Consider the following 14,666-nt stretch of genomic DNA (forward strand, 5'->3'; position numbering starts at 1 on the left):
TCTGTTGTGTCTGACTCTTTTGCTATCCCCATGGACTTTAGCCTGGCAGGCTCCTCTGTACATGGGATTTCCCAGGCAAGAATGCTGGAGTCGGTTGCTGTTTCCTTCTCCAGGGGATTTTCCCCACCCAGAATCAAACCCGTCTCTCCCACATTGACAGGCAGATTGACAGGCAGATTCTGAGCCACCAGGGCAGACAAAGAGCATGCTTGGGGTCAGGTAAATCCCAGGTTGGCTACTGTTTGGGCAGGAGGATGAAGGTATGTATCTTTCCTGACCTCCAACATGTTATGGGCCCATCCTGTCTGGTTCCACAAGGCTCTATAGACATTCCACTGCTCTGTGTGGGATTTCTGCTAGCTTGTTTCTACACTAGGCTGGGAGCTCCTTGAGGTTGAGAGCTCTGTCTTGTCCATCATGTTTCTGCAGAACATAGCACAGAGCCAGGTACTGAAGATGCTAAGAAGAAAATTTGTGGAATGAATGAAGGTGGGCATCCATACAAATGGATATTACCTATATTAGTTAGGGTTGCTTGGTGTAGACGCACAAATAATTAACCCCGTGACTTGAGTGAGGACCAACACATGGCTGAATGGATGTGTACATGGCTACATGCATAGATGGAAGGGGGAAAAAGTAGAGGAGAATGCTTCTGTCCTGGGAGCTGGGAAATTTACTGAACTGTGATCTGAAATGTTTCTATGACTCATCCCTATATTCCCAGCCTCCTACCCCTGAAAGGCTCAAGCTATTCAACATGGGTGGTTTCTTTAAAAAATGTTTTTAAATTTAACCTTTTTATTTTGTATTGGGATATAGCCAATTAACAATACTGTGATAGTTTTAGGTGGACAGCAAAGGGGCTCAGCCATACATATACATGTCTCCATTCTCTCCTAAACTCCTTCCCATCCAGGCTGCCACATAACATTGAGCAGAGTTCCTTGTGCTATACTGTAGGAACTTGTTGGTTATCCATTTTAAATATAGCATTGTGTACATGACCATCCCAAACTCCTAAATATCCCTTCACCCCTGGCAACCATAAATTCATTCTCTAAGTCTATTGAGTCTCTTTCTGTTTTGTAAGTAAGTTTGTTTGTATCATTTCTCTTTAGATTCCACCCAATTGTTTCTTGTTTCTTTCAGACACTTCTTTGTGGGCCTCATGAGGAACCTGATTGCTCACAACTTCCTTCTCACATGCAGTGTATATGGGTTCTGTTATCATATCAAGCCACTTAGAGGATGCTGACCTTTCTGGGTTGAGGTTTTCAAGCCTCTAGGACTGGAGATGGGGCAGTGGGGTTAGGTAGTATGGTATTAAACAAGGTTAGGGTCCATGTTGCTTTTAGCCTAGTGCTGGACACAGACTTGGTCAGGTGCTGTGGGGGTCCCAGGTGCAGAGGGCCATGGAAACTAGTGCAAGGGTGTGGAGTGTATGAACCACCCAGGCTGTTGAAGGAGGATGGGAGTGAAACCAGCAGATGTGCTCAAGGTTCTGTTTTCAGTTCCCCAAAAGATCTTCTCCTTGACTAAAGCACTGTGACCGTTGCTATGACAGTTGCTATCTTGGTCCTTGGGGTTCTCTCTTGTTAAGATTTCATTACTTTTTTGGTCTTAGGCCAGTCACCATGAAACTCAGTAATAACCAGTCTGGGGTTGGAGTGGTTTGGGTGTGGTTGGGGCCTGAGTACTGTGATGGTGGAAAACACTGGGGATCCGAAGAGGGACCCTTGGTTAATGAGTTATGTTTCTAAACTAGACCAACACTCCTAGTTGTCTTGGGCTTGGATGACTCTCCATTTTTGCTGAAGGTCATGAATTTCTCCCTTGAGAAGTCTTTAATTAATTCATTGATGCATCTGGTAAAAACAAAACAGGTAGAAAGAACACTGACTTCAAATCTTGATTCTGTCTCCGAGTGACCATGTCATACCATACTTTTTAGTCTCTAAATCTGTTAATGAGGGATTCAGTTTCTAGCTCCTCTCACTCAAAGTTCAGTGATTCTTTGCCACTGAAAATTGCAACCATGAATAGTAGTTATCAAGGGACTGCATTTTAGAATTTGGGCTCTTGATCAGGCTGCCTGAGTTTGAAAACAGATTTTAGTATTTCCTGACTTAGGAAATGACCTTGGAGGCCGTATGTACTCTAAGTCTTAGTTTGCTTATAATACAAACTACAAATGGGTTGTTGGTGGATTCATTGACATGATCTCTGTTAGTGTTGAGACATTACTATTCGTTACTCTATCACAGTTACAAATCTGTTACAACTTGGTATGTGTTGCACCACCAACAGTATTACAGAAGGTCTTCTCTGTGTAATTTTTGTTTCCTACCTTGACCGTCAATATTTTGTTACTGGTTGGAGGTTGTTCTTCATTTGTTCTTTGAGCCTGTCATGAAATAACAACTTGTGTTTTTTTCCAAATAAACTTACTTACAAAACAGAAACAGACTCTGTTTCTCTCTGTTGTTAGAGAGCGACCTTATGGCTGCCAGGGAGGAAGAGATAGTCAGGGAATTCGGGATGGACGTGTACACTCCACTATACCCAAAGTGGGGAACCAGCAGGGCCCTCCTGTGTAGTACACGGAGCTCTGCTCAACGCTGTGTGGCAGCCTGGATGGGAGGGAAGTTTAGGGGAGAACAGAGACATGTGCATGTATGGCTGAGTCCCTTTGCTGTCTACCTGAAACCATCACAAAATTGTTAATCGAGTATAGATAGCCCAAGCTAAAATAAAAAGTTTAAAAAACATATTTTTTTTTAGAAGGACTGATTCAGAGCAAAGATCCATATTCACTGTAAAATTCAACTGTTTTGTTAGTATTGAAAAGTGAAAATGAAGTCACTCAGTCCTGTCGACTCTTTGGGACCCCATGGAATGTAGACTATAAGACTCCTCTGTCCATGGGATTTTCCAGCCAAGAGTACTGGAGTGAGTTGCCATTTCCTTCTCCAGGGGATCTTCCCAATGCAGGGATTGAACTCTGGTCTCCCGCATTGCAAGTAGACTCTTTACCATCTGAGCCACCAGGGAAGCCCTTTGTTAGTATTAAAGAAGTTAATTGAAGCTTAACTAGTACTGTTACAAACCAGTAACATTGAAAACTTACACAGAACCTGCCATGTGTAAAACTATGAGAAAAACTGATATTTTGGGTTTAGTAATCATGGTTTAAGTCATAGTTCTACCTCATATGAACTCTGTAATCTTAAGCACATTATATAACCTTCTTAGTTTGTGTATCCATAAGGCAAGGTTAATGCCATCAGTGCCTGTGGACACCCCCTTCTCTTCTGTTACTGGGTGAGCTGTCTGTGTTCCTAGGTAAGGGTAACATCTCCACTTGTGCTCCACCTTTCCCACCTCACATACTCCATATGCCTCAGCAATTTTTCTTTCTCTCTCCTACAGCACCGATCTTCTTTCTCTGCTAGACGATTCTCATAAGCCTTTGTCAGGAAGGGAGACATTTTCCCCTACTATTTTAGATTCTTCTGGCTGGTCTGACAATTAAATTGATCTGAGACACATTAATAGGAGAAAACATAGTTTAATCACATGGATAAATGGGAGAGATCTAAAAAAACTGAGTAACTTGCCCAAATGGCTGAAACCGTCATCTTAAATACCATCTTCAGCTAAAGACAAAAGAGGATGTTGGAGGTAGTGATTTGACACTTCAAAGGAGAGGAAGGCAAATCATATGAAGATGGAAAAGTAATGTTTGGTATCACTTTGTGGCAAATAGATGGGTAAAAAGTGGAAACAGTGACATTTTATTTTCTTGGGCTTTAAAATCAATGTGGATTGTGAACATAGCCATGAAATTAAAAGACGCTTGCTCCTTGGAAAAAAAGCTATGACAAACCTAGACAGCTTATTAAAAAGCAGAGACATCACTTTGCTGACAAAGGTCTGTATAGTTAAAGCTATGGTTTTTCCAGTAGTCATGTACAGATGTGAGAGTTGGACCATAAAGAATGCTGAGTGTCTGGAGAATCCCCATGGACAAAGAGCTTGGCGGGCTATAGTCCATGGGGTCACAAAGAGTTGGACACTACTGAGTGACTAACACTTTTTCTTTCACTTTTATGGTTAACTGTTTTTCAACAAATGTGCCAAAGTAATCCAACAGAGAAAATTGAAATCTTTAAAAATTAATGGTGCTGGGGCAACTGGATATCTGTATGAAAAAAAAAATTATGTTAACTCTCACACCTCATACTCTATGCAAAAGTTAGTTCTAGATGGATCAAATTGAGCACCTGTCTTTTTTCCCAGACTGCAACTTCTGTAAGCTTCCTCATTTCATTAAAGCAACTCCATTCCTCTAATTCCTGAGGCAGAAAATCCTGGATGCAAACTTGTCTCCTCTGTCTTTTTCTGCACCCACACTGTCAGCATGTCCTGTTAGTCCTGCTTTCAAAGCAGCATGACCTCTTGCCTTGGGTTATTCTAGTAAACTCCTACCTAGGGGTCCTATTACCACCCCTGCCATCATCCCACCCCTGACAGTGTATTCTCATCCAAGCGCTCAGGAAAGTCTTGTTATGTATAAGTCATGTGAAAATATTTTGCTCAAAATCCACCAACATTTGTCTTACTTCCTGTACCCAACGGGCGCCTGTAGGGCCTGCCCCTCCCCGCTGTGAATCTGTGCTCAACACGGTACACACCTACCTTAGGACTTTTCATCCATTGCTCTTCCCGCTGCCTAAAATGATCTTATCCACCTACCATGATTCACTTCCTCACTTCATTTAGGTCTTTAAATCTAAATGTTACCTTATTAGTGACAGCATTCCTCATAACTGTTCTGAGCTTTATAACCTCACTCTAACAGTCATCGCTCTCTTTCTCTGCTGTAAATTTCTATTTAATACATATCAATTATTTAAGATATTGTTTATGTATTAATCTTATTTATCATTTATCTCTGCAGCTAGACTATAATCCTCACAAGGGCAGGGAATTTTACCTGTGTTGTATCTCCAGCATCTAAAACGGTGCCGGCAATATTTTAGGCATTCAGTCAATACTGAATAAAAGAATGAGAAAAGGAAGTCTCTCAAGGAAAACTTGGAGGACCCTACACTGGCATATCCCCACCCTCAGCTGGGTTGCTATTTTTTTCCTGGGCAGAGACAGTGTTTCAACAGGGTTTGAGACTTACCAAGCATGAGATATCAATCATTTGTGAGAAAAAAGAGGTCCACATCTATGGCATGGAGCTGGGCATCACCTATTTGGGAGTAAAAATAATTGGACATCTTAAAAGCAGCATGTGGATTGCATATACATTAAGACACAGTTAAAAGAACCAAAACTTCCTGGTAGTTGGGAGTGGGTTTAGAATAATAATAAATATTTAGCGTCACAAGATTGGGATAGTCCAATGGCTAGCCCTCTACTTCCACCCACCACTCCTAAGCCACCCGTTCCACCCACCGCACCACCCCACGGACTCTCGGATGCATCATTTCCCCTCTGGGTTTGTATGATAAAAGACATTTGCATTATATTAAGACAAAGCTATGGATTGTGGATCCTGGAGTCTTTTTTTCCAGCTCTAATGTCTATACGTACATTAGAGTAGCTTCAAAACTGTGCTGTAACTTTCTATTAACTTTTTTTTTTTTTTAAATAAGAGAAGACTTTTCCAGAATTAACCATGGGTCTTAGATTTGGTGCTAACACATCCCACATCCCCATAGGTTCTTAAACAAGTTGATAATTAAATGTATCATTTGGATAAAATGAAAGAGAGAAAAGAGGATGAGTTAAGAAATAGTAACAAAAAAAAAAAAAACGATCAAGAAATGGATGGTGGAGAGAAAGAATTGGGGGACCAAAGGGGAGATAGAGGAGGAGGAAGCAGGAGCAGATGCTGATCGATGGAGGATGAGCAATGAAAGAGGAAAGGGAAAGAGGAAGTGAAGATAGATGCTTGTCTGTTTGTTTTTTTACACTGTACCTGGTCCAAGCACTGACAGTTCTAAGACCTAGCTCTTTCATTGTGTCCCCCAACCTAGTAAGTCTCTTTGTATTTGCTTGAGACGCTGGACTTTAGTGAGCCTAGGTGGCTGCCAGGCCTCTTCTTCCCATAGAAGGTGCCACAGATCTATAGACTATTGGTATTTGCAATTTCCCTAAACCATTTTCCTTTCTGATGCTGTCATTTCATGGGGCTGATTCAGCTTCCTTGTCCTATTAAACAGTAAGAGCATTAGTGATTTTCTGACGCTGACTCATCTGTACAGATGGGAGTTTGCTGAGAACTGAACTCTCATCCCTGCTATCACCATTATGTTAGTTTGCTTGGGCTGCTGTAACAAAGCATTCGTTGTTGTTCTTCAGTCCCTAAGTCATGCCCGACCCCGTGGACTGTAACCCGCCAGACTCCTCTGTCCACGGGATTTCCTAGGCAAGAATACAGGAGTGCGTTGCCATTTCCTCCTCCAGGGAATCCTCCCCACTCAGGGACCAAAGCCGTGTCTCCTGCATTGGCTGGTGGATTCTTTACCATTGAGCCGCCAAGGAAGCCCAACAAAGTAATGGGTTGGCTAAATAGTTTCGTAAGATGGTACCGGCAAACCAGAATGGACTTTTTGGCCAACCTGATACCACGAACTTGGTGACTTGAAACGACAAAAATTTATTCAGCTCTGGAGACCAGAAGCCTGAAATTAAAGTGATTCCTGCTTGAAGCTCTGACGCAGAAGCCACCACAAGCCTCTTTGCTAGCTTTTCTGGCTCTCCAGAGATCCTTGGGGGGCTTTCTTGGTGGCTCAGCGGTAAAGAACCCGCCTGCAATGCAGGAGGCATGGGTTGGATCCCTGGGTTGGGACGATCCCCTGGAGAAGCGCACAGCAACCCACTCTAGTATTCTTGCCTGGAGAATCTTATGTACTGAGGAGCCTGGCAGGCTTCAGTCCGTAGGATTGAAAAGAGTCTGGCATAGCTGAAGCGACTGAGCACACACACAGCGCAGTGATCCTTGATGTGAATTACCTCGCAGTTGCTTTATTCCAATCTTTACTTTCATCACCACATCATCACATGCAGATTGTATCTGCAAGAACCTTCTCCCTGTGTCGCTGCATCTCTAATCTCTTTATAGAAGGACACTGGGCATTGGATTTAGGGACCACCTTAATTCAAAGTGATGTCACTTTTAAAAAAATTTTTTTATTTTGAAAAAAATTAGAGATTAATAGGAAGCTGCAAAGACAGAACATAGATGTCTGGTGTGTTCTTCACCTATTTCCCCCAGTGGTTACTTCTTACATAATTACAGCACAATATCAAACTCAGCAATGTGACATTGCTACAATGTGTATGTATCACACTATGTCATTTAATCACATGTCTGAAAGTGAAACTGTTAGTCATTCAGTTGTGCCTGACTCTTTGAGACCCCATGGACTATAGCCTGCCAGGCTCCTCTGTCCATGCAATTCTCCAGGCAAGAATACTGGAGTGGGTTGCCATTAGCTTTTGCAGGGGATCTTCCCAACCCAGGAATCCAACCCATGTCTGCTGCATTGCAGGCAGATTCTTTACTGTCTGAGCCACCAGAGAAGTCCTATCACATTTCTAGATGTATATAACCACTACTGCAGTCCAGAAATAGGATTATTCTCTTATCACCAATTTCTCCCCGTATTTTTAAAAAATTTTTAATTAATGAATTAACTATTGGATGCACTGGGTCTTGATTGCTGCACTTGGGCTTTCTCTAGTTGCAGTTGTGAACCTGGTTGTGGTGGTGCTACTCTTTAGTTGCGGTATGCAGGCTTCTTACTGTGGTGCTTCTCTTGTTGCAGAGCACAGGCTCTGTAGAGTGAGCTTGGGCTCTGTAGTTGTGATGCACAGGCTTAGTTGCCTCACAGCGTGTGGAATACTCCAGAGAAAGGATTGAACCTGAGTCCCCTGCATTGGCAGGTAGATTTTTAACCCCTAGACCACCAAGGATGCCCACCAAGGTCTCCCTTTATAGTTACATTCAGTCTTCCTTTCTTCCACCATCCCTCAGCCCTGGCAACCAGTAATCTGCTCTCCACCTCGATAGTATTATAATTTCAAGAGAGCTGAGCGCTGGAGAATTGATGCTTTTGAACTGTGGTGTTGGAGAAGACTCTTGAGAGTCTCTTGGATTACAAGGAAATCAAACCAGTCAATCCTAAAGGAAATCAACTCTGAATATTCATTGGAAGGACTGATTCTGAAACTCCAATACTTTGGCAGCCTGCTGCGAAGAGCTTGATGAGCCGACTCATTAGAAAAGACCCTGATGCTGGGAAAGACTGGGGGCAGGAGGAGACAGCGATGACAGAGACGAGACAGTTGAATGGCATCACCGACTCGATGGACCTGAGTTTGAGCAAGCTCTGGGAGGTGGTGAAGGACAGGGAAGCCTGGCGTGCGGCCGTCCATGGGGTCACAGAGAGCCAGACACGACTGAGTGGCTGAGCAGCAACATCAGCAACAACAATAATGTTATGTAAAAAGAACCTTGTACTGTGTGACCTGTTGAGACTGGCTTTTTTTTTTCCCCACTCAGTATAGCACCCCACTCCAGTACTCTTGCCTGGAAAATCCCATGGACGGAGGAGCCTGGTAGGCTGCAGTCCATGGGATCGCTAAGAGTTGGACACGACTGAGCGACTTCACTTTCACTTTTCACTTTCGTGCATTGGAGAAGGAAATGGCAACCCAGTCCAGTATTCTTGCTTGGAGTATCCCAGGGACGGGGAAGCCTGGTGAGCTGCTGTCTATGGGGTTGCACAGAGTTCGACACGACTGAAGTGACTTAGCAGTAGCAGCAGGATCATCCTAGTTGTTGCATATATATCAGTATTTTGTTTCTTTTTATTGCTACATGGTATTCATGAAGTGGATATATCACAGTTTGTTCAGCCTATCATTGAGAGGCATGTTGAGGGATCTGCTGAGTCACCTTTCGAGTCATATAAGGGACCATGTTGGTGGTTTGCAGTTTTTAGTTATTACATACAAAACTGTTATTAATAACTATGAACAGGTTTTTGTGTATGCATACTTTCTCATTTCTTGGGGATAAATGTTGTGGAATGCAATTGCTGGTGTATTTTGTTTAGTTTTTCAGGAAACCAGCAAACTATTTTCTAGTGTTGCCTGTATCATCTTACATTTCCACCAGCAATGGATGAAAGATCCAGTTTCAGGGCATCTTTACCAGCATTTCAGTATAATCTCACTTTAATTTGATTGTATCTGCAAGAACCCTATTCCCAAATGAGGTCACTTTTACAGGAATGGGAGCTGGAATTTGAACATAGCTTTTTGTAGGATACAAGTCAACCCATAATACCTGTTTCTACTTCCTTGAGTCAGAGCGGGTCTGTCTTCAAAGTCTTGCTTTATGAAAAGACTCTTGCGTGGTATCAGAGGTGCCATTGACTGTTGAGTTTTGCCTCCAGAGATGGATGAGAAAGTTTATGTCATTTGAAGGGACTTTACTGAGTCTTTCTGAACTTTGTTCAGCCCTCCAAAATTTCAGAGACTTGATAATAATAAATATTCTCAAGATGTACAATGTCAGTGTCATCTCCCTACCCTCTTTTCCCATGAGAGTCCTTTCCCACTTTCTCCAGTACAGACAAAGGAAGGGAAAAAAATGGAAGAAAAACTGGATTATAAAGTTCTTGAGGGAAAGGACACCATCTTAGTTACTTGTGTACCTCTTTCAGGGTATCAGCTGAAAAAGGTGCTCAGTAAATGTTTGTTGGATGGATAAGTAGATGAGATGGGAGAGGCTAGGATGCCTGCACAGAAGTGGGGAAAGAGAGTCAAGGTTGGTTTTATATGTGGCCTCCTCCTGACCTCCCTGCTTCCCAAACACATAACTTTTCATTCATAGGATCCTAATATCTGGATCAGGTTAACTACATTCTTTTGCCCATAGTTGAACATCTGTTCCATTCCATTGCTGCTTATGTATGTATGCCTCTGATTTCCAAATGGAGAAGTTCCTGAGAAGGTAGCATTTGACTTTCTGTTCTGTGCAGCACCCTAAGCTCCGGAAGGCAGAATTGTATAGGTGTCAAGAGAGCAGAATTAAGCAGGTGGGGATTTGATCCTTGGCCCACCATTTACTATCTGTGTGGCTTTGACCTATTACTTATTCCTTTTAACCTCTCTTACCTGTAAATTGAGTATAAGATATTTATGTGAGCTTATCTTGAAGTATAATGCATATACAGAATTGTGCACAGATTATAATTTCACAGCTCAATACATTTTCACAAAATGGCATGCTTCACATTACCAAGAATATAAGAAGCACCGTCTTATATTCTCTTAGGCACTATCTCAGCCCAAAGTAATTCCTATCCCAATTTATAATTGTATTTTTCCTGGTTTTGAACTCTTCATAGATGAACATATAGGGCATATCTTTTGTGTTTGGTTTCTTTTGCTGATTGTCATACTTATGAGACTCATCTATATTGTTTGGTATAGTTATAGTTTAATATACAAGCATGCTACAATTTAGTGACTCCTACTGTTGGTGGACATTTAGGTTATTTCTAGTTTGGGGCTTTTATGAATGAAGATGCTCTGAAAAATTCTTACATGTTTTTTTTGGTGGGCAGGGACATGTTCATTCAAGGGCAGGATTGGTAGGTATTAGGGTATGAATATCTCTCAGCTATATAGAACCTGACTTACACTTTAATAAACATTTTGTGTTTTAACTGTGTTTTCTGGTAGCTCAGATGGTAAAGAATCCACCTGCCATGCAGGAGACCCCGATTGGATTCCTGGGGTCAGGAAGATCCACTGGAGAAGGGATAGGCTACCCACTCCTGTATTCTTGGGCTTCCCTGGTGGCTCAGCTGATAAAGAAACCACCTGCAATGCGGGAGGCCTGGATTCTATCCCTGGGTTGGGAAGATCTCCTGGAGAAGGGAACGGCTATCCACTCTAGTATTCTGGCCTGGAGAATTCCATGGACTGTAACGGGGTCACAAAGAATCGGACACCACTGAGCAACGTTCATGTTCTTTCACTTTAACTGTGTAGTGTAGTAAAAATTAAATTAGGTTGTGGAAACATTTAATGTGGTCTTTGGCCGATGAGTGAGTGAGTGAATGAGTGAAGTCGTGTCTGACTCTTTGCGACCCCGTGGACTGTAGCCCACCAGGCTTCTCCATCCATGGGATTCTGCAGGCAAGAATACTGGAGTGGGTTGCCAGTTCCTTTTCCAGGGGATCTTCCCGACCCAGGGATCGAACCCAGGTCTCCCTCATTGCAGGCAGACGCTTTAACCTCTGAGCTACCAGGGAAGCCCTCTTTGGTCGATAGGAGGTCCTCAATATGCATTGTATTTAAAATGTAATGAAGGCATCGTATTCTCTTAAGTCAAAGTGCCATAATGGACTTAAATATATTTCCCTATTGCTTCTTCATCCACATTATTATCTTTGTTTTGTCACAATAAATGACTCTGTTTCTAGCCATTCCCTTCTTTTGAAAGATTTTCTGTTGGTAAATTAGATTCAACTGGATCAAAGAATATGTGATCATAAGAACCATTACCCTGAAAAGGGCTCTGAAGCCTGCTGAGAAGGGGAAATCAAAGAGGCACTAATCTCAATCCCAATGACATATATAACTAAAGAGAACTTATTGTAAAGCCCAGGAAACTACTCTATACCCTGTGATGACCTGTATGGGAACAAAATCTAAAAAAGAGTACATATATGCATATGGACAATTGAATCACTTTGCTGTATGCCTGTAACTAACACAACATTGTAAATCAACTATATTTCAATAATAAAAAAAAAGAAGCAAGCCTCTCATAGCATGGCCCAGGAGAGGGCTATGAATATAGATGCCTTATGGGTTTCATGAGTGTCTTGTAGCTAAAGTAGGGTAGACTAGAATGGAGGCTGATGATTTTTATAAATGATGGTATGGTTTTTATCAACTCAATATTTAATTCCTTAGAAGATAAACTGGATCATTAGAAAAACAGTGTTTAAAAACCTTTGATCAAGGAACTTCCCTGGTGCTCCAGTGGTTGAGAATCTGCTTGACAATGCAGGGGACTTGGGTTTCATCCTTGATCTGTGAAGATTTCACATGCTGTGGCTGGGCAACTACTGAGCCCACGTGCTGCAACTACTGAAGCTCACTTGCTCTAGAACCCATGCTCCACAACAAGAGAAATCACCTCAGTGAGAAGCCCCTTCACTGCAACTAGAGAGTAGCCCCTGCTCTTTGCAACTAGAGAAACTCCGTGCAGCAATGAAGACCCAGTGCGTGCGTGTGTGCTAAGTCCCTTCAGTTGAGTCCAACTCTTTGTGACCCTAGGGACTATTGCTTGCCAGCCCCCACAGTCCATGGGATCCTCCAGGCAAGTACACTGGAGTGGGTAGACCCAGAGCAGCAACGCCCCCCCCCCCCCGCCCACCACCAAAAAAAAAAAAAGTTAAAAAACAAAACAAAACAAAAACCCTTAAATCAGAAAGGAGAGAGAAATCACAGGTGCAAAGATTTACTTTATTTATTCACTGTCCCCCCAACATTAGCATGATTAAAGCCAAAGAGGGGGAGGGGGATGAGGTGGGGAGATGGGTCAGAGGATTGCAATAGGGGTTGATCTGTGGGAAAAGGGCCTGAGGAGGGGTGAGGGGCTGGGACCAAATCAGCCCAGGTGACTGGAGAGCCTGTAGACCTCTTGCTCTAACATTCGTTCTTACTGAAGCTCTTGACGACGGCGCTAGTCAGGCTCTTGTGGCTGACCTCGCACGCATAGACGTTATGGCTTTGGTACTCCGAACTGGACAGTGTCAGGGTGCTGCTGAGGCTGTAGGTGCTTTTCTTGCTGTCCTGGTCTGTGAAACTGTTCTGGAAGTTGCTGCTCTGGGTAACCCCATCCACTTTCCACTTGACATTGATATCTTTGGGGTAGAAATCATTCACCAAGCACACGACAGAGACAGTTTCAGTCGTCAGCTGCTCGTCAGATGGTTTGAAGAGGAAGATGGATGGCTGAGCATCAGACCCTGAGGACGGAAGAACAGAGAAGGGTGTTTAAGTAACAGTGAAGTTCTCTACTGGGGTGCACTGTCTGGGGGTGACCTTAGAAATGCAAAAGACAGATGTGCAGAGAGCTGCATGCTTTTTTTATAGTATCCAAGCACCACCCAGGGAAGTCAGGAAGCAAATTCACAATTGCCATGATTTTGAGTTTTTCCTTAGCCCCTATTCCTTAAGAAAGCTCTGAATTTTTTGTACTCTTTGCAGCCATTGTAAGGCTGCAAAATAATATGAATTTTAGAAAAAAATGAAGTGAAATATCCCATGAACATACTCTTCTTTGGGTCAATTCTTGATAGCTTTAAACATTCTCTCCTGCATTAAAATATTAAATAATTAGCATATTTGATATAGAAATTCTTGTAAGTCCTTATATCTTCCAGGGGATCATCTCAACCCAGGGATCAAACCCAGATCTCCCACATTGCAGCCAGATTCTTTACTGGCTGAGCCACCATGGAAGCCCTATCAACTTTTTAATGGAGTTTAAAAATTCATTAAAATTTTTTTAAAAATTCCTAAATAATTTTAGAACAGTTTAAAATACTTAAATAGTTTAAGCAGTTTGAAAAGAGTTTTAAGTTTTCTGACCTTATCTTTCTTTCCTTCATCTGTGTTCCCTGCCTCCTATAAGGGAACCCAGTGCAAGAGGCCAAGAAACAAAACCACTTTATCAGACCCTCCTGAAGTAAGAATAGATCTAACAAGATCACTTCCCCCTTGCCTCTCCTAGTCCTGTGCAGTGATGTCAGGCTGTCTTCCACTTCCTGGGCTTCCTTTGGGCATGTTGGGGTAAGACTCACCCTGCATGGGTGAGCCCCAAACTCTGAGTCTGGGTCCAAGAGTGTATGTGTGGGTGTCAACCCCTTCACCCTCTGTGATCAGGCCAGCAACTCTCCCACTCCTTGCAAAAGGCCTCAAAGGGAGACCCCCAGCCCTGGCCTTATGACTGTCGCCATATCGGGCAAGTCTCAGGCAGACTCACAGGGTCAACTGTAACTTCAGCCACCTGCCCAGGAGAAACTGATGAGCTTCACTTCTGACTGTGAGCAGCTGCCAGATGGCCTGCTAGAAATCCCCTTGGTAGGCCTTTGAGTTCTTGAATGGGAGAGCGTGAATTAAATAACAAATTAAGAATTCTTTCCTGGGAGAAGTCACAGATAAGTGAACAGATTTTATAAAGCTATAAACCTCCACGTTAACCAAGCAGTTCAATATCAGATACTTAATTTTTAATGTTTTGATATTTTCCCTTCTTTTACCCTTTGTATTATTTTTTTTCAGAGAATTTTATAAAATAGCCTATGCAGTAAAATAAGATGAATTCTAGAAATAAAGGAGATGAAATATCCTATGAAGATACTCCTATTTGGGTCAATCTTTGGTGGCTTTAAACATTCTATCCTGCATTAAAATATTAAACAATTATCATATTTGACATGGAAATTTTTGTAAGACCTCGTACTAACTTTTTAATAGAATTTAAAATTCATTGAAAGATTTTTAAAAGGCCCTAAATTATTTTAGAACAGTTTAAAATACTTGCATAGTTT

General features: G+C 42.3%; 1 gene segment (V, D, J or C); it reads right to left on the bottom strand.

Annotated features, from left to right (window-relative positions):
* Positions 1 to 12,554: 12,554 nt before the first annotated feature.
* Positions 12,555 to 14,666, bottom strand: part of LOC122441774 — a 114,597-nt gene continuing 112,485 nt past the window's right edge. Inside the window, 1 exon segment of the V gene segment in view lies at positions 12,555 to 13,079. Coding sequence covers positions 12,757 to 13,079 — 323 coding nt within the window.

The sequence above is a fragment of the Cervus canadensis genome, chromosome 5, assembly GCF_019320065.1.
Source record: "Cervus canadensis isolate Bull #8, Minnesota chromosome 5, ASM1932006v1, whole genome shotgun sequence".
NCBI lineage: Eukaryota > Metazoa > Chordata > Mammalia > Artiodactyla > Cervidae > Cervus > Cervus canadensis.